Below are 27,544 nucleotides of genomic sequence, written 5' to 3'. Positions count from 1 at the left end.
GGGAGACTGACAACAAGAGCCCCCCATGATTTTGGAGAGAAATGGTGGACACTTGGATGACAGTGATGGTAGCATAGCAGCTCTTTCTCTTCTTGAGGTTCCTGTGGCGGACCAGGCGCTATGACAGCTGCTTCATATATCTCACTGTTTTATCCAAGCTCCATGACAATCCAGCCAGATACACATTAACTTCCTATCTCCCATGAGGAAATTGGACTCAAAGAAGTGAGGCAACTCCTAGCTAGAACACATGGACCCATTCCTACACCACAGACTCCACATCGTGAGCCCTTCTACTGCATCAGGAAGGGACCCACCACGTCTCACTGCCCTTCTGACTTGGGAGTCGGAAAACAAACAAACATAACACCCAACCCATCCTGAGGGATTCTAATAGTATTTGGTCTAATTACAATTCCTTCCTGCAGTGTAGTCCATGCCCCCCAAAAACAGCCAATGTGGGTAATTACTACATAGCTATAAACTGCACACATGTGAATTCCTACTATTTAGTAGTAGGTAACACCTGGTGCTAGGCACTTCACAGTGAGTTACCTCATGTCATCCTCACGACCACCCCTGAGCAGGCCATTATTAGTGCCCCTGAATAGAGAATGAAACTACGACTCAAGACCTGTCACGTGACTTGCTCCTATATCACCCGGCCACCAAAGATTTGGACCCTGACAGTGGGACCACACAGTTTAAGCATTCTATACTATTGCCTCAAATTTTTTTTTTAATGAAATCTTTCTTTTTTTTTTTTTTTTTAAAGATTTATTTATTTATTTGACAGAGATCACAAGTAGGCAGAGACAGGAAGAAGCAGGCTCCCTTCTGAGCAGAGAGCCCGATGTGGGGCTTGATCCCAGGACCCTGGGACCATGACCTGAGCCGAAGGCAGAGGCCTTAACCCACTGAGCCACCCAGGGGCCCCTATTGCCTCAAATTTTTAAACTGCATTTCCCACTTTGCTATGTAACCTATCTTCTTTCCTCTTGGTTCATGCTATGAACAATCCCTCTGGAAGTTTTTAGGATGTTCTTCCTCGACTGTTCCATCAGAAGAACTATGTAAAGCCTTCCCCTCTCTCCCCTCACGGGAGTCAACCATTCCCCAAATGCTCTCCATAGTTCCTTGGGCAGCCCTACCTCACGCAACAGGGGCAGCGACACAGTCCCATCATCCCCTCCGCTGACTAACATTCGCGCTGTCGCCTCACTCATTCTCCTGACCAGAATCCTCTACTGCCGGGGTCAGCCAGCTCCCACCTGTGTGACGAACGATACACACTGGCCAACCCCGGCATCCGGACACTCGGCCAGCGGCAGGGAAACACACCAGGGCGCACTCTCCTCATCACAAACAGAAGAATAGGGGCGAATGGGTACTGACTGGCAGGCCACTTCCTGTCGGGCTCTGTGACCAACGGGAGTGCTGAGGACCTGGATCCCCATTCGGATCATTTCACCGCACTCTCCACGAACAGGTAAAAAGAGGACCCCCCATTCAAGCAGCATGAATGAGCGCAGTGTTCCACCGCTGCTTTGGCCTCGCCTCGGGGAGAGGCTGAAACGTGAACCAGCAGGTAGGCTCATCTCCACCTCCGCGGGGTCATAACCAACTCCGAAACACAGACACAAAGGCCTCTTTCCTGACCCGCTCACTCCAGCTCCATTACACTATTTAAGGCACAGACAAAAGCAAATTAAGGGGCTCATCTGGGCGATCGAAAGGAGTGCAGTCTGGTGGACACGGCGGAAAGCCTCGAGCTGTGGTTTCCTTGAACTGTTTCCCTAGAACTCGCGAGTCTTTGGGGTCCCGAAGTTCCATCTGTCTTAACGTTCCTTTTTTATAAAGAGTTCTTCATTTCCATAGCCTAAAATAAGGCCAGGAGAAAATGATGCCCCGGCCAGGTATTAAGATCCTGGAGGGTGAGCCAAGAGTTTGGGGTTGCCTCTCCTTGGCGGGTGGAGGGGGTAGAGGAATGCAGAGACAAGTCATGGCCCCACATTAACTGCTCTTTGATCTTTGTCTTCGTGGGGGTTGCGGGCAGGGGAAGAAAACCTTCAAGTCCAGCAAATTATACTGACAATGTTGAAATTCTGGTCTTGTGCAAAGAAAAATGGGCAGTTTCTTCTAGAACTGGATGAACACTGGCTGTTGCTTTTGCATTATTTATACGCACAGCCACTCACACTTGAAGAGGAGGCTGTGAGCATACACAGAAAACTGCAAAGGGCAAGGAACTCAGCCTTTTAATGAACAACTCCAGAGCTGGCTGAAGCAAAAGTCGGAAGCTGATTCTCCTGGGCTGAGGTGCCCGTGGCTGACTGGGGGATCCCAAGGCAGCTGGCTCACTCCAACACAGCACATGAGGTAGGAAAGGCAGTACTGCCCCTGTCGCCCGAACCCTGAGGACCCTTCCAGGAGAGACAAGACCCAAAACTGAACTCAGCTTGGGAACCACAGCCCTGGGTAGTGGGTGCTACAGACACTGGAGACGCATGGCTACCGGAGGAACCAGGTCCTTATTCACCATAAGCCCTGTTCAACTTGTAACAGGGGCACAGAGGATGCCTTCTCCAGGCAGGCCACCGTGGATGCACACGTCCTTCTTTCCTGTAGGCTCACTCCTCTCAAAGTGCCCCAAGCAAGTGTAATGTAGTTACTATTATCAGAAAAGGCATTTTCTCATCACTCTTTAACACAGAAAGAGGTTCAGAAAAAAAGTATGACAGGATTATTTAACAGGAGCACATACAATTCCAGAAATCACTCTGCCCTGTCTTTAGGAAGAGTAACGTTTTGGTCATCAGAAGCTCTGCTAGGCTTAGTCAGATCAGTGCCAGGAATTCTGTGAACTGGAGGTCAAGCTGCCAAGATTCAAAAGAAATGTTGATAGTAAGTGTTTGCACAGATAGCAGAGTGGGACAGCTAGCCACTGCCAGCTTGCACCTCCAGCCGCGATGCCGATAGGAAAACCAAATTTTCCAGCTGTCCCCTTGTGCTGTGAAACTTAGCAAAAACAAAACAAAACAAAACAAAACAAAAACTTACAAAGAAATTTAAAAAAAACAAGCTCTTACCTAGCTCTCCTCGAAGGTTAACAAGTTCTTGAGATAGGGTTTTGTGTTGCTTCAGTGCTTCCTCCCGCTGCGGAAAACACACATCAAGTTACTAATGTTTTCAAGAGGGTCCCTTTCAGAAAGGCACACATTCGTTATCACCAGGAAAATGAGACTCAGAACGGAGAAGCCAAGATATGAATCATTTAGACTAACAGTTTGAGTTGTTAAAAAAAAAAACACAGATGTCCCTTAGTTGTTAAGGAAATTCATGTTTCAACAATCTTTATTTTCTCAGGTCCTCGTGAAACTTTCATTTGAGACACTGCATGGCACTTTTAAAAATATTTACTTTGAGCCAGCCTTCACTGCTGATCTGCGGAACCTCTCAGCAAATGCATACTTAAGACTTAATGCATTCTCCTCCAAGGGCAATAAAGCAGTAATCAGTAAGATAAATATTTAATGTTCTAAACGTATGCACTTATATGCACTTTGTCCTGTATTTGCAAAAAAAAAAAAAAAAAAAGGTTTGTTGCAAGGTCAATCCTTCTAAAAGGGACATAAAACTTTGTTATAAAGCTACAGCCAAAAACAATCCTTCAAAAAGACAAAATTAGATTAATTTTACTCAGCTCTGCATTAGTTTTCTAAGGATTATTAAATTTGGGATCAGCTATAATTGTAAGGTGACGTTAGAGAAACAAATCAAAGAGAATCGGGCAACTGTTTCAGTATCAAAAAAGCTATTATTTATACTGCAAAGAAGAACAATTTCCAAGTTCCCAGCAACTCAAAGAGATCACACACACACGCACGCATGCCCCCCCCCCAAATACAGCGATAGTTTCTTAAAAGGTAGATACCCCACCACCAGGGATTAACTAAGGGAAAGGCAGAATTCAAAGCCCTCACTAGATCACCCGGGACGGAGCTCCGGCGGCATCCTGCTTACACTACTGCAGAGATCATGAGACCCAGTCATCTGCAGGCAGGAGCTGCTTGCCATTCACAGCATCCCCCCACTAGTTCCAGACCACCTCTGCCTCGGTCCCTGATAGTCTTCCAGAAACGCACTAGAAGCAAATACTAATTACCCTTGTTGCTGCACATGGAGGATAGAGGCACATTTTGCTGCTGGAGCAGCCCATTTTCCAGCTTCTGTCTCCAACTGTCCCCACCCCCCGCACTGTCCAAGAAGTGCACAGGTGGCCACACCACCCACCAGTCGGGTCTGCCTACATTCAAAGCTCTATCGGGAGGAGCGCCATTGGTCCTCGGTTAGCCTTACTTCGCGTCCTGCAGGTTACCGTATGCCTCTCTCCTGGCAGAAGCTGATTCTGCAGCTTCTGCCTTTGGCACAAGCAGCCTGCGATTACTTAAAGCCACAGCCCTTCATTTATGAAAAACGAGAGCCAGACATTAGACTGATCGATGGCCACTTACTTAAATATCAGCTAATACACTGGAAAGAAAAACGGACCTTCTCTGCCTGGATAATGGAGTTATTTTTAGATTTGTGAGCCTTTTTAGTCCCCCTCTTTAATTGAGGTCATTAGATTATCACACTTATCAAGAGAAAAGAAAAACTTGCTCTCCGAAACCTGTATACTGAAGAAGACTATGAACTAAGTGAAGAAAAATCCAAGTGTGCGTTTTGTGATTTACCATTTAAAATGACATTATCATGGAACGGATGGTGCTTGCCGCGAAATTTAATCTCAATGCTTAGAACATGGTCCACTGGTGTTAAAGGGCAAGTGTGAAATGCTGACTGGGGACTTGGAGAGCAGACATCATCCAAAGCTTTTTTTTGCTTTGTGGTGGTCTCTCACTAAAAGAGCTGAGAACTTAAGGAACAACGTGCTAACACGGTCATATGGACAGTTAACAGTGACTGCGAGTTCAGGACATGTCTTCATGGAGTATGTTTTGCCATTAATGGATTCTAAATCCTTGATTTTTTTAAAAAAGATTTTATTTATTTATTTGCTAGAAATCACAAGTAGGCAGAGAGGCAGGCAGAGAGAGAGTAGGAGGCAGGCTCCCCGCCAAGCAGAGAGCCCGATGCAGGGCTTGATCCCAGGACTCTGGGATCATGACCTGAGCCGAAGGCAGAGGCTTTAACCCACTGAGCCACCCAGGCACCCCTAAATGCTTGATTTTAAAGTGCAGTATTAAGCTGTTCTGAAATCACAAATCAGTGAGTCCAGGTTTTAAAAAAATGAACAAGTCATGAGTTTTCTGATATAGAAATTAAGCCTTGAGGAAAATCAACCTGGATAAAACTGGGGGGAAAGCACATAAAAATACATATATCACATGCTTCTCCTTTATGCCATGAATTTAAGCCTTAATTTTGTTTGCTTAGCAATTTAGTTCAAGTAAGTAATAGCAAGCTTTGTCACTCCATGTCAAAAAAACCTAAAGCTTAAAAGCCACAAGCAATCCTGCAAAACATTCAGGACTTACTTAAAATTCACTTTCTAAGAGTAGTTAAATTGCTAGTAGAAGGCAAAACTGGCAAGAAATTACTTTTCAAACTTTCCTAAATATGCTAAGTGAGGACTGAAAAACTAAGCTGATGTACAGTTCCCAGGAGTAATGTTGTAGAAATGCTTACATCCTAGCAGAGATATGCCACCTGATCCCTTGGTTTCTTAAAGAGATTTCGGGGACAGGGAATTTCAGTCCATGTGAACACCTCCCCCAACTTCCACACTCTACCTTCCTTACTCAATGTCCAGAAGCCACCGGTGTCTTCCAAGCTCTGTCAATCCGAGTACACAGAGACAGGAAGGCTGTGAGGTCACCAGCCAGTCTCTTGTCTAAATGAGTTGTTCCAAAGTTAGTCAGTTCTAACGAGTCTTGAATCTACCACACTTTCTCTATTAGTGCCACCTCCACCACAGTCCTGATCTCCACCAATTCATTCCTGCACTAGTGAGAGCAAGCCTACACACGACCTCGCAGAGGGCTGCTAGGTTCATGTCCCATATTCTTTGTACACACAAATGCCCTCACTCGAAGAGTATTCCATGGGATATGTGAAAAAGAAACTTTACCCTAGTTCTAAGAACCACGATCTTCCAGTCCTGTTTAGACTCTAATTCCTTCCTTGTTCTGTTCAAGTCACACTTGCCATGTGTCCCACTTTCACAATCTGGAAAGCATGGTCTTCACCTGACCCATTATAGAAACCTCAGCGTCAATCACTGTTACCATCTCCTTCCCCTCAAAGCCTAGATTAGACATTTATCTTTCCAAATTGGTTGGCAAGTTATTGCTATGAACCAATTAATCAAGGACCATTCAAGATGTTGGGTGAAACATGAAAGAAATTTAAGACATGATTCTTGCCCTCAAGAAGCTAGGAACCGGGGTGCCTTGGTGGCTCAGCTGGTTATTGTCTGCCTTTGGCTGAGGTTATGATCCCCAGATCCTGGGACTGAGCCCCGTATCAGGCCCCCTGCTCAGTGGGGAGTCTGCCTCTCCCTCTCCTCTGCCCCTCTCCCCTACTCATTCTCTCTCAATTAAATAATTTTTTTTTTAAAGATTTTATTTATTTATTTGACAGAAAGAGATTGCAAGTAGGCAGAGAGGCAGGCAGAGAGAGAGTAGGAAGCAGGCTCCCGGGGAGCAGAGAGCCCGATGCGGGACTCGATCCCCGGGATCATGACCTGGGCCGAAGGCAGAGGCTTTAACCCACTGAGCCACCCAGGCGCCCCTCCCTGATTTTTAAAAAGAAAAGCAGCTTGGGACCTAGGTAGGTCTAAAATGTTCATGCTCAATTGTTCAGTCATTACTCAAGGCAGATGATCTCATCTGGGGGGAAGCAGTACAGGATAATGGAAAAACCAAGGGCTTTTTAAAAAATCCTATGTGAAATGCCAACTGCAGTGTCCACACCATAGTCCGTGTCAGTTTCTGCCTGACTCTCTTTGGGAACTTGCCCTTTAAGATAGATGATAAAAACACATTTTGTCACTCTGATACTGATTACCCGTTTCTTTTTATTCAGCTACTCCTAAATCAGTGTTTCTGTCCTAGATGAGAAACTCTTTATAGTCTAGGTAACAAGTTTAAATCCTCTTTGTATTTTAACATGCAGAATTCCACACAATATGAATAAAGAGGGAGGCAGGTATCTGGAGAGAAATATGCTTTTCTACGCATGTGTTAAATGTATGAAGTGTTCCAAGGAAAAATTGGATTCACTATAATTTAATTAGGAGTCCCCTGGATATAGGCACTTAAGCTCTGGCTGCCGTCCCATCAGGGGGCCTGAATCTGTTAGCTGTTGAGAATCATCCACAGCACAGTGGGTTTTGCAGAAAAGAGCCCTGTCGGATGGCTCAGATGTGTGCGGTCTCTGACCTTCTCCCCACCACTCACATGATGAATCATGTCCACTCTATTTTGCTCTGAGACATTTTTACATATAGTAGACTGCTAGTGTCTTATTTGGGTACTACTTTAGGTTGGATTTCACACTGGCTGTTTGTACAGAACATTGCACAACTACGCAAGGAAAAACCGAGGTTGGGAACAAACTAAAACCAGCAACAGTGTGTCCTCCAGGAAACAAAGTGTGGTGTTAGTTTCCAGATTGATGAGGCACTTATAGAACTTTTATAATGAACTATCATCATCAGATTTGCAACAAAAGGATAAGTCATAGTTCTAGGATTCCCTATAATCAATCCTTCTTATTCACACTCTAATGCTCTAAAACCATTTAGAAAAACTTAGCAATAAGATATGTATGTATATAGATCAGTTGACATCTACCATCCATATCTAACTACGTGTACATCAATCCGTCAATCACTTCTATAATGGTATGAGAGAACCAAAGGGTTAAGAGGAAAATTGTTCTGAAGAATTACTTAACTTTTCCCCTGGTTATGTCTTTCTTTGCTGTTTTATAACAGTGTCCTGTACACATTAGGCAATCAGTAAATATTTGCTGATTGGTTTTAAAGAGCAAAGAACATTCACATAATGACTTTAGATGTTCGTCTTTACACCTGGGAATCCACCTTCCCCATTCATTTGTTCGTTCAGGTACAAATGACATGTCTGTTACGTATAAAGCCCTGCCATAGCTGCTGGGGTGGGTTCCTAAGAAGGAACTAGACACAGATCCTGTTCTCAGTGAGCTTCTGGTCTTAAAAAGCAGAACGAGTGCAGATGGTTACCTGTAATATAAGGAGAGAGTGACAGAGAAATCTAAGTGCTCCTAGAATCCAGAAGGTAGACTGAACATAGAGCTAGAAGGACCATGAAATAAAAGAGGGAGTTTGTTTTGTTTTGAAGATTTATTTATTTTAGGGAGAGAGAATGTGTGTGTGTGTGTGCGCGCACGTGCACGCGCGTGCAAGCAGGGGGAAGGACAGAGGGAGAGAATCCTCAAGCCGACTGTCCTGCTAAACACTGAGCCAGATGCAGGGCTGAGTCCCTGATCCCGAGATCATGACCTGTGCCAAAACCAAAAGCCAAATGCTCAACAGACTGAGCCACCCAGGTGCCCCTAAAAGAGGGAGCTTTTGAGCTGAATTTTAATAAATTGAGTGGAGTCACAATTACATGGGCATTAAAACCTTTAAAGGCAGGTGCAAGAGGAAATTCCCATACAGTGAAAGTATCCCAGAAACTCAGTAAGAGTTTGCCTTGTTGTTGACTGACAAAATATCTGTCACCGCATCCAATGGAGGGAGGTTTTTCCTCTAGTGTTCCATCTACTCCTTCTCCCACTGAGCATCTCACAGTGTTTGGTTTGTGTTTGCGGGCGAAGCTGTGTGGGAAAAGAGGATCTTGAAACCCCAGGAGCATGCCGACTGTGGAAGGTTCATGCCACACGAGGGATTTAGGAACCAAAGGAAGAACAGATATGGGTCTTTCATCTCACATCCACTTCTGGGCCTTTCCTCACCAAGGACCACGGAAAGCAGGCCTGCCTGATCTATATAACTTGCATTTTCGACGTGGCTGTTTGTATAATGAATCCATGTGAATCCCATGTAGGTAGTGATGGGATGCTACTCTAAGAGCTGAACATGTAGGGATATTAGGGAGACGGGCAGTAGCCCAGTAATGGTATTTGAACCGAGGATGAAAAAGCACAGAAGTTCAAAGGGGATTTTGAGTTCCTAGTGTCTTAGACCCAGGTGCAAGTCCTGGTCTTCCTCTAACTATCTGTCTGCTGATAGTCAAGTTACTTAACAGCTCTATGCCTGCATTTTCTTCCTAGTAAATTCCAACTGGTGTCTTTGGATAACACTTAATGTCTAGAACTTCCTAAATATTCAACAAACATTACATCCCTCTTACTTCCCCTCCACCTCACTAAGTACAAAGCAGGAGCAGAGAGGCAGTGAAGTAAGGCTAAAAAGGCAGCTCGTGCCAGATTATAGACTTATATTTCAAGTTACACCCCAGAGTCATCCAGAGGAAGTAGAATGTGAGTCATGTATGTAATTTTAGTTTCCTAATAGCCACATTTCTTAAAAGTTTGTAAGATTAAATTTTAATGTGTTTTATTTAACCCAGTATATCAACACAGTATCATTTCAAAATTATTCACAAAGTATCTTACACCGTTTTGTCATACTGTCTTTGAAATCCATGCGTATATTTTAACGCTTGTCTGCATATCTTAATTTAGCCTTACTGTACTTTAAGTACTTGGTGGCTTCATAAAGCTAGTAGCTGCCATGTTGGACAGGTAGGCTGTAGACAATGGAGAAACCACTGAAGGTTTTAATCAGTACAGTGGAATGCTTTGGAAAGATGAATCTGTTAGCGGTGCTTGGAATAGATTATAGTGAAGTGAGTGCAGGCCTAAAGACTAATTAAGAAGTTATCATAATCTATTGGACAGGTATCCAGAGTCCAAACAATGCTGGAATCAGTATGAACGGAAAAGGGGGAGCAACACTGTGGGAGGAGGGCTCACAGCACTTGACTCATCTCACATGGGAATTGAATGAGGGGTTCATTAGGCTAGATATAGTAAATCAAAGTAATTGGTTTATCACAAAATAGACAAACTAATTGTTTCCGACATTTGATCTTATGTCATTTCCAATTTAGCTTACTTGGTTGAATAAGCCAGCTTTCCAATTCCTTCCTTACATATTAAAGAGAAACAGAAGGGCTATATACTACTGTAAATAAAAACTAGGTAAATGGGGCGCCTGGGTGGCTCAGTGGGTTAGAGTCTCTGCCTTCGGCTCAGGTCATGATCTCAGGGTCCTGGGATGGAGCCCCGCATTGGGCTCTCTGCTCAGCAGGGAGCCTGCCTCCCCGCCCCCTCCCCTCTCTGCCTGCCTCTCTGCCTACTTGTGATCTCTCTCTGTCAAATAAATAAATAAAATGTTTAAAAAAAACGTTTCTGGACAAAGCTGTAAAATGTTCAAGTATTGATCTTAACTGTCTATTAGCGTGGTAACTTGCAAAGGCACAGACCAAGAGCGTGGCTTGACCAAGTGCCTCGCTCCCCCGCCCCAGGCTGGCAACTATAGCACCGTAGCTCTATAGGCAATGAACATAGGTTTGTTGGGTTGAGCTGAACTCCAGAATAAGCAAATGGAATGGTTTTCTTCTTGAGATGTTACGTGATACCCATCCTTTTAGACTGTGATTTAAAAATATTTTAAATATTTTAAAAGCCTGGGTAGCCCAGTGGGTTAAGCAACTGACTCTTGATTTCAGGTTAGGTCATGATCTTACGGCCACAAGATAGAGCAAGCCTTGGGTCGGGCTCCTTGCTCATCAGGGATCTGCTTGAGATTCTATCCTTTTGCTCTTTCCCCCAGCTAAAGCACGTGTGCACTCTCTCTCTCAAATAAATAAATCTTTAGAAAAAAAAATCTAAAGAACTCAAATATAATCCTATCCCAGGGCTCCCCCCTTAGGCACCTGCAGTTTTTGTTGCTAGGCCAGTAGCATCCGTTCCCAGAAGCTTGGTCTTCTCAACGAATTCTAACTAGTCCCTGAGCTAACATCCTTGAAGAATGTCAGGGAAGAATAAGGAAGCAAAGAAAATCTGTTTTGCATTTGTCGTACCACAAACTATTTTAGGAATGGACGGAAATTCTCAAGAGTCCCCAGACTCATACTGTGAGTTACCTCGGAAGTGTTCTTTAACCCACAAATAAAATCAATCTCTTTTTTCAAAGCATTAAACTAAAGGTAATATGGAAAGCTGTGTACAGTTAGACAAAAAAATACAGTGCAAAAATGATAATGCCAATATAGGCTGGAGATGGATATAACGATTATCTCATGCCATGGTTGGTCTAAGGGATTCTGGAAACGAAAAGAAAGTAGTAGAAATGTTTCAATCCCAAAGTTTTAGAGAGTGACTCAGGTACCAAGTGAGGTGACAAAGCATAATTGGGTGAATTCTACCTGCTCGTACCATTCATCAGCTGGAAAGTATTCCCAAGACGAGAGCATGAACACTGCCCCCCTCCTGCTCCCCTCACCTCGATGAGAAAGACTGTTAGAAGGCAGACATCCTTACCTCAGAGAGCAGATGCTGAATCACAACTGTTAATGCTTCAAACTTGGTATTACCACAGGAAAGAAGCTGCTTGAGCTGCAGGATAAATCCACTTTGCTTCTCACATTTTGTTTTATATTGCGCCAACTCAAGCGTTTTTTCAGAGGAGAGCACATCTGGAGAGGTCTGTGTCTGGATACACAAACTTCTGGGATTCTTTTGCCTGCCCTTTTCAACTGTAAAAGGAATAAGGAAAATAAGTGATTTTTTATAATCACTACCATCTGGGTTCAAAGACAACTAGATAAGCCACAAAAATGCATTTAAGCTATGTTTATATAAGGAAAGCATATGGATCAGAGCAGGAATTAATCAAATATCTAGATGTTTGGAATTTATAAACACAGACAATATCTTTAGCTCTGGGTTTGAAGAGATTTACATGGGGCAGAGAATTATGTATGTGAAACAAATAGATTTAGCAATCCAGAAACATGGGAATTATATGCAAAATAATATTCACATCATAGTTTCTAATTTTCTAGGTAAATTGGTACAGTAACGTGACTATGACAAGTCCTCTGACTCTATATTCCGATCACATATGCTGAGAGAAATATGTAAGTGACTGGACTTTCAATGCCCTCCCCTCCTCCTACACATTTTCTACAAAATCCTGCTGATGGCCTGGTCATTAAAAAGATTTATACTGCTGATGAGTCATTTCCTAATCTCTAGTAAATCATTACATATACTGAAAATCTACATTTTCCCCCTTAAGTTCACTGTTAAAAGGACTATACTCTTGACTATCCTTTTCTGTTTTCTATGAAACACAAGCTTTATTGTTTTTCCCCTCTCCAAGTACTAATAATGGCCTATGTATTTTGTTCAAGCTCATGCTAATACTCCAAATCCAACTAAGATGCTTTGCTAAGTGATTATTCACTTTCTATGCCACGGTGTCCTGGGAATTACTCTATTTTAAATGAAAAACTGTTCAGTGTTGGAACTACTCCAAATGTCTCAGTCACTTTAAATATCAAACGGAATTGGAAGAACACAAAACACGCTGCTTAGCTTCTCAAAATAATTAGGCCAAGTAATCAAAACAAAACTAAATCTGAAATAAAGATACAAGAAACTAAAAAAAAAAAAAAGAATGTTCCCTTGTTTCAGAGGCATTCCCTACGACATTCACGTTCTGTGATAACAAGCCAACCTAAGAAAATTTTATAGATAGGAATTATTTTCTCCAATTTTTCAGGGGGAGGAAAACCAGAGTAATTTCTTGAAGGAGAATAAATAAACCTCAGTATTCATGCTCTAAGAACCAATGACAAAAAACACTCAATATATTCTTTTAGAAAAAAGGCAGGGGTGGAGGCTCTCATTTTCTATGGTACTTCCTATGGTTCAACAATTAAAATTTGCATTAATACTGGATAATTCAGGGGCACCTGGGTGGCTCAGTGGGTTAAAGCCTCTGCCTTCGGCTCCGGTCATGATCCCAGGGTCCTGGGATCGAGCCCCGCATGGGCTTTCGTCACCGCTGGAGGACCGGTGTTTCAAGAGTTGGGGAACCCCTCGAATGGGCATGAGCTCATACTGATCCAGCCACGAATACCTCAAATGCCACCTCGAGAACGCAACACTGCTCCGCCTCAGGTAGTGGCTGAAATTGTCAAACCTGTATCGCGAGGGTTTTCCAAGCAACCCACCGAGAATCTCAAGCAAACATTTAAGAAACAATTCAGGTCAAGTCTGTCTGCCTAACTTTATACACTCAAACTGATGTTTAAGAATAATAAAAGCTTAGTGATAAGCCTTCTCTGACACATGCTAGCATCACCCATTGAATTCATAGCTGGTCAGCAAGAATCTATCCTACTGAGAAGCCTATGCAGGCGTGCAACGACATTAACTGAAGGACTCCCACCGCAAACTTGACGAGATCAAAACACAGCCGAAATGTCCAGATAGAAGGGACGGGGGGTGGGAGGTTGGGGTACCAGGTGGTGGGTATTATAGAGGGCACGGATTGCATGGAGCACGGGGTGTGGTGCAAAAATAATGAATACTGTTATGCTGGAAATTAAAAAAAAAAAATAAAAAATAAATTAAATATTAAAAAAAAAAAAAAAAAGAAGACTGTTTAAACAAACTTATGGTACAGTCATATAGTGAAATACCACAGCTGTAACAGAAGTAGGGCACGCTCTGTGGTAAATGAGAAAACCATAGTAAAGAGGACTGTAGACAGAATGCTCTGCTGTGTGATGATGAAAATGTAAGAGCACATTTTCTATTTTGCTTATAAATTCATAACAAAATTATTCCATAATACACATACAAGTACTAACAATGTCTACCTTTTCAAAAAGAGAATAGGAACCAGAGAGGTATAAGATGTTCTGATATATTATCCTTACTTTTTAATCATGGTGTAAAAATACCACCTTTTCAAAATTAAAGAGTATTTTTTTTTTTAAAGGTGGTTAAATTGGGGGCGTCCGAGTGGCTCAGTCAGTTAAGCATCGCCCTCGGCTTAGGTCATGGTCCCAGGGTGCTGAGGTTGGGTTCCCTGCTTCTTCCTCTGCCTGCTGCTCCCCCTTGCTTGTGCTCAAGCTCACTTATGCGTGCACGAGCTCTCCAACAAATAAATAAAATGCAAAAAAAAAAAAGAATAAAGGTGGTCAAACTGAATTCTAAGCACCTAAATCGTTAACAGTCATAAAAATAGAATTAATCCATGTTTCTTCCTTGGAGAATAGAGACAAATATCTAAATAATACAGGTTTGTGACAGGTATGTGACAACTCAAAATACATTCAGACTTAAGGAGGAAACAAAACACTGACGTATTCTAAGAGTACAGGTCTTCAAAATTGAACGTAAGAGCAAATCAGCAAACAGACTGCCCTCTACCTAGAGCTGGGAAATCAAGTTGTGGCCTCAATCTTCTGCTCTATATATTGTGCTCCCTAAGGATAAAATCGTGCCACATGGTAGCTGATGACCTAGTTTTAACATCTTTCCCCCCTCCTCACTCCTGGCCCAATTGAAGATCAGAGATGATGCAAAAACCTCCAATGATGCTCAATGCCAAAATGCTCATAAATAGGGTGCTTCATAAATAAAACATAGTTTCCTTTAAACTCCACAGGAGCCATGATTTATAGGAAATTAAAATATGAACCAAACTTGTCCCTGTGTCCCCCTTTTGAACATGTTACTGTTTTGGTAATGCAGCTCTATTCAACTGGGTGTTGAACATAAGCAATGAATCTTGGAACACTGCATCAAAAACTAATGATGTATTGTATGGTGCCTAACATAACACAATGAAAAAATAAAATAAAAAACAATAAAAATACAAAAGAACTTATTATACCCATTAACAGGACATGTGATTTCAAAGAATCAACTTAGTCAGAAACCCTTAAAATGGCATATTTCCTTCTACATTGATTTGGACATTTGTCAACAAGATAATTACCAATATCATGTCTGATCCAATCATCCTGGGAGTTACTCTAATGAAATTGAAACTCCATCAGGAAAACAAAGGTCATGAATCAAAGACAAGTGCTTACTTGAAAACCAACTGTTTGCTATCTTTGTTCCTTCTACTCTAAAACCTCAGTTTAATACAGTTTCAAACTAGCCTGATGAACTTATTTATCATCATCCTGAGGAAGGTAGTTGGGTAAAAAAGGAACTGGTCCCCTTTTCAGGCTCTAGTCACTCAGGCATATAGATCCCCAAGTCAAGACAAAAAGGTTTTGGAGAAAAATTCAACCATTAAGACATGGACCAACCCACTACCTGCTGGAGACACATCTATCTTACGGCCAAACGAGCCATTTACTGAATGTGCTGGTTTTCCAAATAGTAAAGTCAAGTAAGAGACAAGACCTCAAGAACAGTTTGTCTTGGCTTCCACAAAATGCAAAACTATATACTGCATTTAGTAACTAACATGCCTAGTTTTTGTTTTTGTTTTGCATACCTATTAACCTAGTCATTTGCTCACCAAATATTTTTCCAAAATCTACCATGGTAACTTTGATGGGTGATGGAAGGACCTGTCGCAGTGTCTTGGGACAGGGGAGGAGAGGCATGTAGAGAAGGTGCTGTTGGACAGGCATGCATGAAGACTGCCAGCATCCTGGGTGAATCACGGTTCCCTTGTATACATCTCTTTCTGTTCAGCTCGCACAGAATCCCCTTATCTGCACTGCAAACTAATATGTGTGGGGTAATAAAATACAGGTAATGAACTAATGGGTTGGACAGACAACCGATACCATCCTTTCTGCCTTATGTGACCCAGTACTCCCAAAACCCTTAATTGGGACACCTATCTCTTTCAGTCCATTTCCTAGGCATTGGCTGACGGATGCTCATGCCGGGATATCCCATGAAAACAAAGCATTAAAAGGAAATTATTGGGAAATCCATGTTCTAATAAGAGGGAGGACCCAGTTATAACCAATCGCCCAGATGTCTACTGTTCATTCAATCAATGTCAATTGGCTGTGCTTCTGACAAACTGCTCCCTGCTCTTAAGGAACCTGCATGCATCTGAGAGGGAGAGGCCATCAGCAATGGCAATACGATTTGATAATTAGCTAACAGAACCACATGCAGAGTGTGGTGAATCCAGGTGGAGAAACACCCAGACCCGGGGCAGTCAGGATAAGGGTTCAGGAGGCAGAGTTTGCATGGCCATGTGCACATCTGGGAGACAGAGAAAGAACAAAGGCCAGCAGAGGCCCTGGGGGACAGGGGGGCCCTGGATACTCCCGAGGTTAAAGCACAGTGAGGGGCTGAGGCATAATCAGGGAGCTGACACATGGGCCACACAAGGTTTTATCATGGAGGTGGCCGAGCGGGGGTCTGAGGGCACCATAAAAGAGAGGAAAGGAGCCCAGTGAGGTCAGGAGGAAGGCCCAGGAAGAGAAGCCACGGGTCAGCAGCAGTGAGAACAGGCAGGAAGTGGTGCGTGTGTTTACGAGGCAGAAGAGGGGGACTTTGTGACCAGTTGGATCAAGGGGAGCCCAGGAGGAGTCACGAGTTTCCAGCTAGGAAATAACACAAGGTGAGTAGATGAGCCCGTGGGAACAAGCATGAGAGCGGAGAGAGGGGAAGCATCTGGTGTGGGACACAGTGAGGAAGCCATTAGGACATTCTCTGACACAGCTCTTCCTGCTCCTAAAAGGGTCCATTCTAAACTCACCTGCTCTGTGACACTCTCCAAATTTAATCACCTGCAGTGTCTTTTGCCTGAGAAGCAATCAGCTCTTTATCTCCTACTGTCCTGAATACTGCCCTAACACATGAGTATGAGCCCACACTTCCTACTTGCCTCAGTGGAACAGTAAACCCATGGTAACCTGTGTCATCTCACCAAGATGTTTAACTTGTCATTCATGTCATCAATTATTACCTTAAATTTATGTAAACATTTGTAGTGTTCATTATTTGTTTACTCTAAAAGATAGTAATCACAATTTAGAAGCCACATACAATTTTTTCTAGCCTAGGCAGGTATGGCATTTCTTTACATGAAACCATTCAAGCCCAGGAAAGTGACATGAAGACTATTAAAATTACCTGAGCTAACTCTTTTTGGGGTGGAGGGTGAGACTTTAAGACACCTCAACATTTAAAATTTTGCATTACTGTATTTTGTCAGAAATATTTAGTCATTATATATATAGTCAGAATTTGTTTGCAATGGTTTGTACTACATGTAAAAGGGTTTTACTTTACATTTTAAAAGTCGGAGCATGGGGCCCCTGGGTGGCTCAGTGGGTTTAAAGCCTCTGCCTTTGGCTCAGGTCATGATCCCAGGGTCCTGGGATCGAGCCCCACGTCGGGCTCTCTGCTCCGCGGGGAGCCTGCTTCCTCCTCTCTCTCTCTCTCTGCCTGCCTCTCTGCCTATTTGTGATTTCTGTCAAATAAATAAAATCTTTAAAAGTCGGAGCACCTGGGTGGCTCAGTTGGTTAAGTGTCTGCCTTTAGCTCAGCTGATGATTGCAGTGTCCTGGACTGAGCCCTGGTCAGGCTCCCTGCTCAGGGGGAAGTCTGCTTCTGCTCCCCACCCCCATGGCCATTTATGCTCTCTCTCACTTGCATGCTCCCTCAAATAAATAAAATCTTAAAAAAAAAATAAATTTTAAAAGTAGATTACAAAACAGAAAGTATATTCATACTAAAAACTCCCATTTCAGAATAATTTTTCTCCAAAACAAAAAAAATAAAAACAGCAACAACAACAAAAAATCAGAGCTCCAAACTTGACCTTAGCCATTTTACATGCACCTGGCAGATAATAAGCAAATTTCTCATGTTCTTAAAATGGACTATAAACTACAAAGGAAACAAATTCATTACATCCAGAAATACTTCCAAGAAGATATGAACCTCCCTCGATTCACTGGTTCTCTAAATAATCTAGAAGTTCACCTTAATGGTAAGTTTATGAATTTCAGGACTAAAAGAGTATACAAATGAAACAGAGCAAAAAATCTGCAAGTAATACAATTTTCATCCTGCAGCGTTAACAATTCTGAAGATACTGAATGTAAATATCTTAGTTGTAATCATCTAACATCAAAATTTTATCAGGTACAGTGGAACTTCATCAAAAAATAGAGGAAAAATCAAATTAAACCGGAAACAAGTAACTCTTGTTATACTCACTATGTATGAGCAAATTGAATAGGACTTTTCTGAACACAAGGAAAGGGATAAAATACATATCCACCAAGTTCCTACCAATGTGAACGAGAAGCTGTTTCTCAAGACAGCAGTCACTGTTATGGGCTTTTCCCTTCTTATTATTAAACAAATAACCTAAAATATTAAATTCTAGCCTTCATGTGGACTTCTGTTTTGGTCTGAATGATCATTTTAACTTACCCAAATTAATAGGTAGCTACAAAACTGCTTGACATCCCAAAGCCTGCTTACATCAACCGGTTCTTTGGATTTCATACACCCCCCCCAAGGTGCCTTTTTAATTTAACACAGAGAAGAATATAGCACTGAGAATAACATTTTGTCACCTCTTGCAACTTATTCCAAAGTAAGGTCAAAAATTCTACAAGGCCCTTCCCTTCGCAGTGCCTACCTCAAGCACATTTGCTAGCCTGGGATTTCTGAATGCTATCTCTTCTGTGGTTTTTACGTCTTGAGCTAGCCAGCTCGTGTGAGGTCACCATTGTGTCCGTGAGGCCATCCCCTGTGGGTCAGGGCTCACTCACAGCCGCAGATAGCATCCCGAACCACTGCATCTGTGTTGTTGCAAACCCATGTTGCCACATAGGAGACCCAGGAAAACAGCACAGCTGAACCCAAGCACATGCAAACAAAAGACCTGAACGTGGGGGCTGGGGGCTGGGGGGTGGGGAATGTGCCCAAATGTGCCAAAGTGGGTCAAAAATGTGTATTAAAGACTACAGGGTATATTACAGCTGAAACAAAAAATAGCCAATTAAAACAACCAGCATTAGAAACTTCTATGACACAAAGCACAGAAAAGAGAAGTTTATTCTCAAAGTACTAACCAGCAGTTAAGAAAAAGAAATTGAAGAGACCAGGCCTCCAACTCAGGTCACCAGGGAACAAAAGGACAAAGACAAGTCTCTCACCCAAAAGAAAGCTCTATTAGTCCTAGTTTTCCTAAGAGCTGGATAATTGCTATTTATAAAAATAACACTCACAGGCTAAAATAACTCGACATATCACTTAAGACAAACACAGGAAAATGATGTTCAATGTTGGAAACATTTAAAAGCGCATCAGATGTCTTTTTACCTAATAAATAGTATGCATATACTTTCAATGAAACATTTTTAGCTCTAAAACATGCTTTAGAGCTAACACAAAGTATTAGAATCTACTGTTTTATTTATAGGGTGGTTCTCGATTAACCAAAAACTCAATCAGAATATTTCAACTGTTCTGATTACATAGTTACTAAATTTTCTTGCCATAGCGCTCTAGTTGCTCCTGGTGAAAGGCACTGCTATGCTTCTTATCCTGACTCCAACTCCAAACTGTAATATATGATGTACTTCCCACGTTTGGGAGAAAACAGATTCCTACATTAAAACACAACTTTGTGTAGTAAAAACTTCAGCTACGTGAAACTTGTGAGTTACAGCTAACTTTTAAAAACTTATCAAAACATGGAATGCCCAGGCGGCTCAGTCAGTTAAGCTTCTGCCTTCTGCTCAGGTCATGATCCCAGGCTCCTGGGATCGAGTCCCACATCTGGCTGTCTGCTCAGCAGGAAGTCTGTTTCTCCCTCTGCTTCTGTAGCTCCCCGACTTGTGCTCTCTGACAAATAAATAAAATCCTTAAAAAGAACTTATCAAAACATCACCTATTATGAGTAAAAATTGATTTAGCACATCACTGCCTTCTTAAGTAGACCACTCTGACTACAGAACAGCACTTTTTTAGCATCATAGCAAAGCTGTAGCTCAAAGACCACCACGGCGACTACAGGAGTGGAGTATGGATCTAAGACGAACATTTCCTGCTGAACGCCATTCACAACATTGGTTCTCAGTAAGTGCTTATCAGTGTGGCAAAAGGCCAGCAAGATCTTCAAGCCTGCTTTCAAGGAAGCCAAAAGAATGTGGATTCACAGTACAGGAACAAGGGAGTGGTGGAAGGCTAAGTTTCTCATCTGTTATTCTTGAATTTGGTCCCTTTGATGTCTTTTGTAATCTACAAATGATTGAATCTTTAACTTTTTACATACAAGTTCTAATCTGTTTTTTTATGGAAGCTTTCTTTTAAAAAAAAACATTTTAAAAAAGATTTTATTTATTTATTTGACAGGGAGAGACACAGCATGAGCAGGTCATGGGGGACCAAGGGGAGAGGGAGAAGCAGACTCCCCACTGAGCAGGGAGCCCAAGGCAGGACTTGATCCCAGGACCCTGAGATCACTACCTGAACTGAAGGCAAGCACTTAACCAACTGAGCCACCCAGGCACCTCTTCTGAAACTTTTTTAAATAGCTTCATTGACTTCTGCATTTTATAATGTGAGAGAGAAACACAAGAGAAATTAAAGTTTATTTAGTGTCACCTTGGCAATACCTACCACAACTGTATGAATGAAAATATGAAAATATTAACCTTTTGTTAACACATTTTAAATACATAAAAGCCATATGTCAAGTTGAGACATTCTTTCTCAATATATTATCACTGAAAATTACTTCATTTAACATCAAAATCAAATTACGTCCAAAGAGACTTCAAAGTGTTTAACTGAAATAATTACAAAATAGGTAATCATTACCAAAACCCATACATGTCATGAAAGAGAAAAAAAAGTATCAACCTCTGTTGCAAGATCAGACTTGTTAAAGGATATACGCCCCTTATTTATAAGCAGCTAATATCAGCTTTTGAGAATTAAGGGTTTGACCCTCTCTGGGTTAGATACTATTGAAAAACTCTCTCTCCTATCTGAATGCCCAGGAGACTGGAGAAGTCACTCAATTCCCTAGCCTCTCTTGCAGGTAGCTAACCATGTGACTGCAAGTTAGCCAATGAGATGTAAGCTTTGTGAGTTGGCACCACCCACCCACGCCCCCCCCCTTTTTTTTCCCCCTGCCTGGAGAAGCAATGGTGAGATCAGGAGGCAACAGTCACAAGGAGGGAGCCAAGAAAATAGAGATGTTGATCCTGACATTGTTGAACCACTGAACAACATTTTAGGTGAAACAAACAAGTTAGGTGAAATAAGTTTCTTCTTGGTTAAACTGTCTTAAATTGCAGCTAAAAGCGATTCTTGACAGTCTCAACAATGAATACCGAATATAATTTGATGGTTGCCTTCTAACCAAACAATTTCATTCATATTCTGCCCCGTTCTTACTGAATAGTCAAAATGGCTCTATTTAATGTGGCTTTAGGTAAATGAAATACCTTGTTTTTTTTTTAATAATACCTCGGCCCCTCCTCTGGAGAGCTTTGGTCATGACGTCAGTATCTCAGAGCTCTGAGATTGAGCCTGACTCTGCTCTACACTCAATGCTCTACACTCAATGGAGAGTCTGCTTGACATTCTCTCTCCCTCTCCCTCTGCCCCTCCCCCACTCTAAAAACAGTTATTTCTGCTCCTCCTCAATATATATGTACTACACCCCTCCTCTTTGCTACAATAATCGCTTTTATTTATTTTTTAGAGATTGGGAGAGATACAAAGATAGAATTTTAAGCAGGCTCCACACCCAGCAGGGAAGGGCACTCTGGGATGGATCTCACCACCCTGGGATCACGATCTGAGCGGAAATCAGGAGGTGGACGCTAAACCCACTGAGCCATCCAGGTGCCCCTATAATAACTGCATTTCATCTCACTAAGTCAGTGAAAACAAATCTAAATGCAACGAACTGCTTTCACTTCAATAAAAAAATGTATTTAACATTGAGGTTCAAAATTGCACTTTTCACTATAATTAATACAGATATCTTCAACTCCAAAGGAAAACAATTCTAATAAAACTGGTGGTCAGGAATATTTCTACTAAGAAGATTCTTTTCCTTCCATGACTCATTATAAAAAAGTTAGAACCCACATGCAGAGGCAAAACTCTGAAACAGAGTGGGCTCTTTTGGCAAAAGAGACTATTGCCAGCGTTTTGGCGAGCCAATGAAATCACCTCTGGACTACGTAGAAGATTAGCACTTCCCTGACGTGGAGAGCTTGGTGCTGGACATCCAGCAACATCACTAGATGCTGAAAATTCACGTTCCCTTGGCTTGGCGCTATTTACAGAGGCCATGACACCTTGGATTGCACAACACATTCTGGGAATGGGTGCCACCCAAAAACGACATACTGGAGCACACAGTGCCCCCTTCTATAGGGGGCCAATGAAAGGGACCCCGGTCTGCTTGGGTCCCTGTGATCATCCGCCTTCTTGCTATCACCTCTCTGATGATCTTCTATGCTCAGACATATTAAAATTCTTTTGTTTCCTTGAGGGAGCCATCCTCTCCCTAGCTCCAGGCTTTCCCAGGCTATTTTCTCTGCCTGGAACACTTTCTGTTTCTTGGCTAACTCCGCATATCCTGAGATTCCAGCTAAACCGGCACTTCTTCTGGAAAGCCTAGATAAAGTTAGCTTCACCGGCTAGGAGCTGCCTCAGGTGTCTAGCCCAAGCTTTTCCATAATCACTTGATGTTCTGTTTAACTATGGACTGTGAGAAGGAAGGAGTTATGTGTGACTTCGTCTTGGTTTTATTTTCAGCATCCAGCATTGAACCTGGCACATGGTCCATGTCCATGTCCATGTCAGCAGGCTCCCTGCTGAGCAGAGAACCCAATGTGGGACTCGATCCTAGGACCCTGAGACCATGACCTGAGCTGAAGGCAGAGGCTTAACCCACTGAGCCACCCAGGTGCCCCTAATCAATTTTTTAAAAAATTTTTTATTTAAGTTATTCTCTACACCCAATATGGGACTTGAACTCACAACTCTGAGGTCAAGAGTCACATGCACTAGAAATGGATTCCACGAGCCTGAGGTTGTAGCCTTAGTTCGGCTAGGAACCAAGGGATGACCTTGGTCACTCACATAGAGCTACAAAATAAAGGAGTCAGATGAGATGATTTCTGAGGTCCCTTTAACCTCAAATGCTATGAATTTTTCTGGGTATAGTTTAAAAAATCCTGGACGTATGACACCTGAAAATTCATCTTATCTAAACTCATCCTCTCCTTATCACCCAAATTCAGTTAATACTCATGACATGATGTTTTCCCTTTATCCTGTCCTGTAACATCAGTCGCAGCTGAATCATGGTTCTTCATCACTTATCCATGACTAACTGGTTCGCAGAATCTGAGACTCCATCCTTTGAAATCTCTCTTTGTTTTTACACTCAGCCACTACTCTGGTTCTAGAATCCAGGTCAGAACACTGCCACTTTGGCAACCCAGACCAAGAGCACCCACTTTATTAAGAATCCAAACACGAGTCACAGCTTATAGCCCATAAGAATCCATGCAGGGACTTCAATATCCATTTTACTGAGAAACGTCTCAGACCTTTAAGTTATGTAATATGGGATAAGCTCACAAAAGATTCTTACTGGGGTTAAGTAGAATTATGTTCTTGACATAATTTTTAAATGCTTTCCACATAGGAAAAAACTCTCATTTCATTACTACTATTCACCAGCTCTAACACAATTATAGCAGAAGTCACAGCCGAGAAAATCTAGAAGCCAAGAGTTCTAAACGGAGGGGCCAGGTTTCGATCCCATTTCTGCTGCTGGGTGCCCCTGGGCATGTTAATCCACTTCTCTGGACCTCTGACTTCCTGGTGTAGAAGGTCAACTAGAGCACGGCTAAGTGCACTCAGGCTCCATAACTGTCACTGCAGTCAAACGAATGTTGCCAAGTGTTTCTACAGAAATTCCAAAAACAAAAGGTACCTAAAATAGCAACTATTAGTCAAAGTCTGATAATAAAAGCCTTTTATCTTTTGCTTAAGCTGCTTGGAAATGTATCTGCTCCGTGAAAATACAATAAATGACCTAAAATGTTCGCCAGAAGAAGACTGGTTAAAAAGATCATGGCGCCCATGATGAGTAAAAAGCAGAGGGAGAGAAACATGTGTTGACATGAAAATCCAAGGTACATTAACTTTAAAAAAGCAAGCTATAGAAGAGTGTGTGTATATGTGTGTGTGTGTGTGTGTGTGTACATATATATCCATATGCATATGTGCTTCAATTTCTGTATAACCAAAGAGTCTATAAAAATCCACATGGGGGGGGCGCCTGGGTGGCTCAGTGGGTTAAAGCCTCTGCCTTCGGCTCAGGTCATGATCCCAGGGTCCTGGGATGGAGCCCCGCATTGGGCTCTCTGCTCAGCAGGGAGTCTGCTTCCCTCTCTCTCTGCCTGCCTCTCTGCCTACTTGTGATCTCTGTCAAATAAATAAATAAAATCTTTAAAAAAAAATCCACACAGGCTTACATATGATGAGCAAGTTACTGGAAGGCTTTGCAAGCACCCAGGACAGTGGTAGCCTCCAGAGACAGGGCAGGGGCCCGAGCAAGACACAGGTCACTTGGAATTGCAAAACCTCTGTATAGTTTGACTTTCTCTTTTTCTTGGAGCACAGATTTTTAAGTTAAAAGCTAATTTAGATCATACAGATTTTTGCAAATACAAGACACCCTTTTGTTTCTTCACCTTAAAAAAAAAAAAAAAATGACAGAGGCATTTAGGCTGGGAGAGAGAGCCACTGTTCTGTCTCCTAAAAACTCATTTACCTTCAGCTGCCAGCTCAGGCTGAGGGAGAGGTTGGCAGACTTCAGTGACAGGTCAAGGGGAGTTATGAAACATGAGGAGAAGGTGCTGGAAAAAATGAGAGCTATCCCACAGGGAAGGGAGATGCCTCTGGGAAAACTAAAAACAGTCCACTGGAAAAAAAAAATCACTAGGGACAGAGATGGAAAACAAGACACATCAGAGCTGACAAGAGTAAGAAACAAGAAAAAAAAAATCTGTTTACATACTCAGTCTTATTACAGTCAACACTCACCAGCCAGAATCAAATATAATAACGCACCTGTTTTTACAGAATAAAACCAACATAATTTACCATAACTGCAATTATTATCGGTAACAAAAGGAACAATGTGAGACCATTAACTAAATCCTCTAAAAGTGAGCATGCAGGTTCACAGATGCCTGAAACACACATGACATTTATTTCTGTCTCAGGCACAGAGCATAAAAGCAGATACGAGCATAAATATCAAAGGCAGGCTTTTGTGATTGCAAATATTTTCACTAGGAAGCTTGGAAAACTTGAGTTTTGTTTAGGTTTTGTGCCTCACCTATTACTGCTCCACAACTACCAAAATGTTTAATTTGGAAATAATTTAGGAAATATTTTGTAAATAGCTTAGAAATCGTTCAGCATGTTAAACTAACCTATCACAATCTCAGGGAGAAAGTACATAATGAAAACTATAGAAACCCTCTCACTTCATCTCCTCCTTTAAGGATAAGAGAAATATTAATTCACACATGTCCCATTTCCACAATCATCTGAAGCAAAATATAAATTTAACAGCTGTTGATTTTCACAGATCTTGTTCGCATCAGAAAAGAGGGAGCACCAAGGCAACAATTCTGCTCTCTATAAACAACACACACACACACACACACACACACACACACACACGCTTATACAGAATCAAAGTATCAGATGCTCATACATTGAAATGTTAAGGGCAAGATGCCTATTTCTACGAAGAAAGCCTTGTTCTGTCAGAGCTTTCTTTCCTCAAGTGCCTATCTCCTTAGAAAATTTCGGATAAGCAGCTGCAAGTTAATCAATCAAGTCCCCCATGCACCACTCAACAGAGATTTATGCAAGACAAACCTGTATGGAAAATGACAGTGCTTTTCCTAAACCCTGAAGGAAGTCGGAGGTTTCGAAGCAGTCCTTTGGCAGTCAGCCGGACGTGAATGGTGGATAAGGAGAATTTGGGAGACAACAACATGTCTTCAGAACAGGTGAAAAGATCTCACAGAAGAAGGAGCTTCCAGGGACTATCACATACTGTCTTTGTAAACTCAGTACTCTTCAAAGCCAAGAAAAAACAGCAGGAGAAAACATGCCTACATAGCAAATGTCATTCCATCGCACATACACAAAAGAAAAAAAAAAAAAAAAAAAAAAAAAAAAGCCCAGAGCTATGCAAGTGTTCCCGGCTTCCGCTTTCACTTCCAGATGTTGCCAAAAAAACACCCTTCCTCTGACTAAAATCTCCTGTTCGCAGATCCAGCAGTAAGCAGCCTCCGAATTACATCACACTGTACATGCTGAGGGGCTGTTATGGTTTTCATCCGAGATGGTAAAGGGGAGGAGAAAGTGGGTGGTCTCAGGAGCTTTATATAACAACCAATAATGTCACGGATTCTCTCACTACTTGAAAGATTGCTAAGGGAAATTACTTTGAGTACTAAATCCTTATTTAGGAATTAGGAGAAAATTAAGACTCCTTTTTCAGTCCTCTATATTCTGATTTTAAAAATTTTAATTATATTCACACTGATAACACAGGGCATTTTTTCAAATATTTTGTATATAAATCTATATATAAACCTGATACTTTGGATACACTTATTTTTTTTTAAATGGCTTCAAGTAATAGATGTTCCTAGATACAGTTTTTAATAAAACTTCTATTAATCACAGATTGATAAAAGGTTAAAGCTCAACGTTAATAGTCATGTTTGGCAATTTCCCTACCAGATGTAAAATAATAGTTCCAGAGGAATAAAATTAATCAGGCCACATTTTCAAGACGATGCTTACTGTTTAATCAGTTGTATTTATGGAAAATCAGATGGCCTCTCATAGTAATGTTTTGAGACTAGGAACAAGTTTGGATCTGTTTTACTGGAATCTGTTAAATGTTTATCTAGGTAGAGTAGTTTATAAAAGTACATTAAAATACGATGAGAAAAACTAAAGGAAGATGAAGTTATGGATGTAAGAAAATTATGCCACCGATACGCTCACTTAAGCAAAAGCAATCAGGAACAACCTAAAAACCCTTTTTTCATTTAAAAAAGAAAACAATGTGCAGAAAAGGATCTCAGCTTGTTTCCAAGATTTCCTAAGAAAACAAGACTTAGAAATAAATGTAGAAACTGGTAGCTGTAAATAACCCTAATAAATGCTATCAAAATGTGCAGGGCACAGCTACTGTTTTAGAAAGTCTACAGAGCATTTAGGCTGTTAAGACGGAAGGAGCTGGGCAGGAAAGACATTCTGAATAATTCCTTCTTCCTCTTCCTCAGCCCCGGAGCCTACCATCTTAGAAGCTGTCAATAAGAGACACAAACCCAATTATCCACCAAGGGTTAGCTGTGGGAAAGGTACAACTTGTTGATACAGG

General features: G+C 41.8%; 1 protein-coding gene across 8 annotated transcripts in view; it reads right to left on the bottom strand.

Annotated features, from left to right (window-relative positions):
- Positions 1 to 27,544, bottom strand: part of MTUS1 (microtubule associated scaffold protein 1) — a 162,218-nt gene that overhangs the window by 23,790 nt on the left and 110,884 nt on the right. For 6 of the 8 annotated variants that reach the window (XM_032329320.1, XM_032329322.1, XM_032329323.1 and 3 more), the window contains 2 exons: positions 11,599 to 11,813; positions 3,090 to 3,156 (listed from right to left, as the gene is read on the bottom strand). In XM_032329320.1, coding sequence (XP_032185211.1) covers positions 3,090 to 3,156; positions 11,599 to 11,813 — 282 coding nt within the window. Of the gene's footprint in view, positions 1 to 3,089; positions 3,157 to 4,165; positions 4,290 to 11,598; positions 11,814 to 26,019; positions 26,499 to 27,544 lie in introns of those variants that run through there. The other 2 variants (XM_032329325.1, XM_032329326.1) reach the window with 2 other exon arrangements.

Source organism: Mustela erminea, chromosome 21, assembly GCF_009829155.1.
Source record: "Mustela erminea isolate mMusErm1 chromosome 21, mMusErm1.Pri, whole genome shotgun sequence".
NCBI classification, from domain to species: Eukaryota; Metazoa; Chordata; class Mammalia; order Carnivora; family Mustelidae; genus Mustela; species Mustela erminea.
Note: the sequence above shows the minus strand (reverse complement) of the source record. Positions and strands in the feature narration are given on the sequence as shown.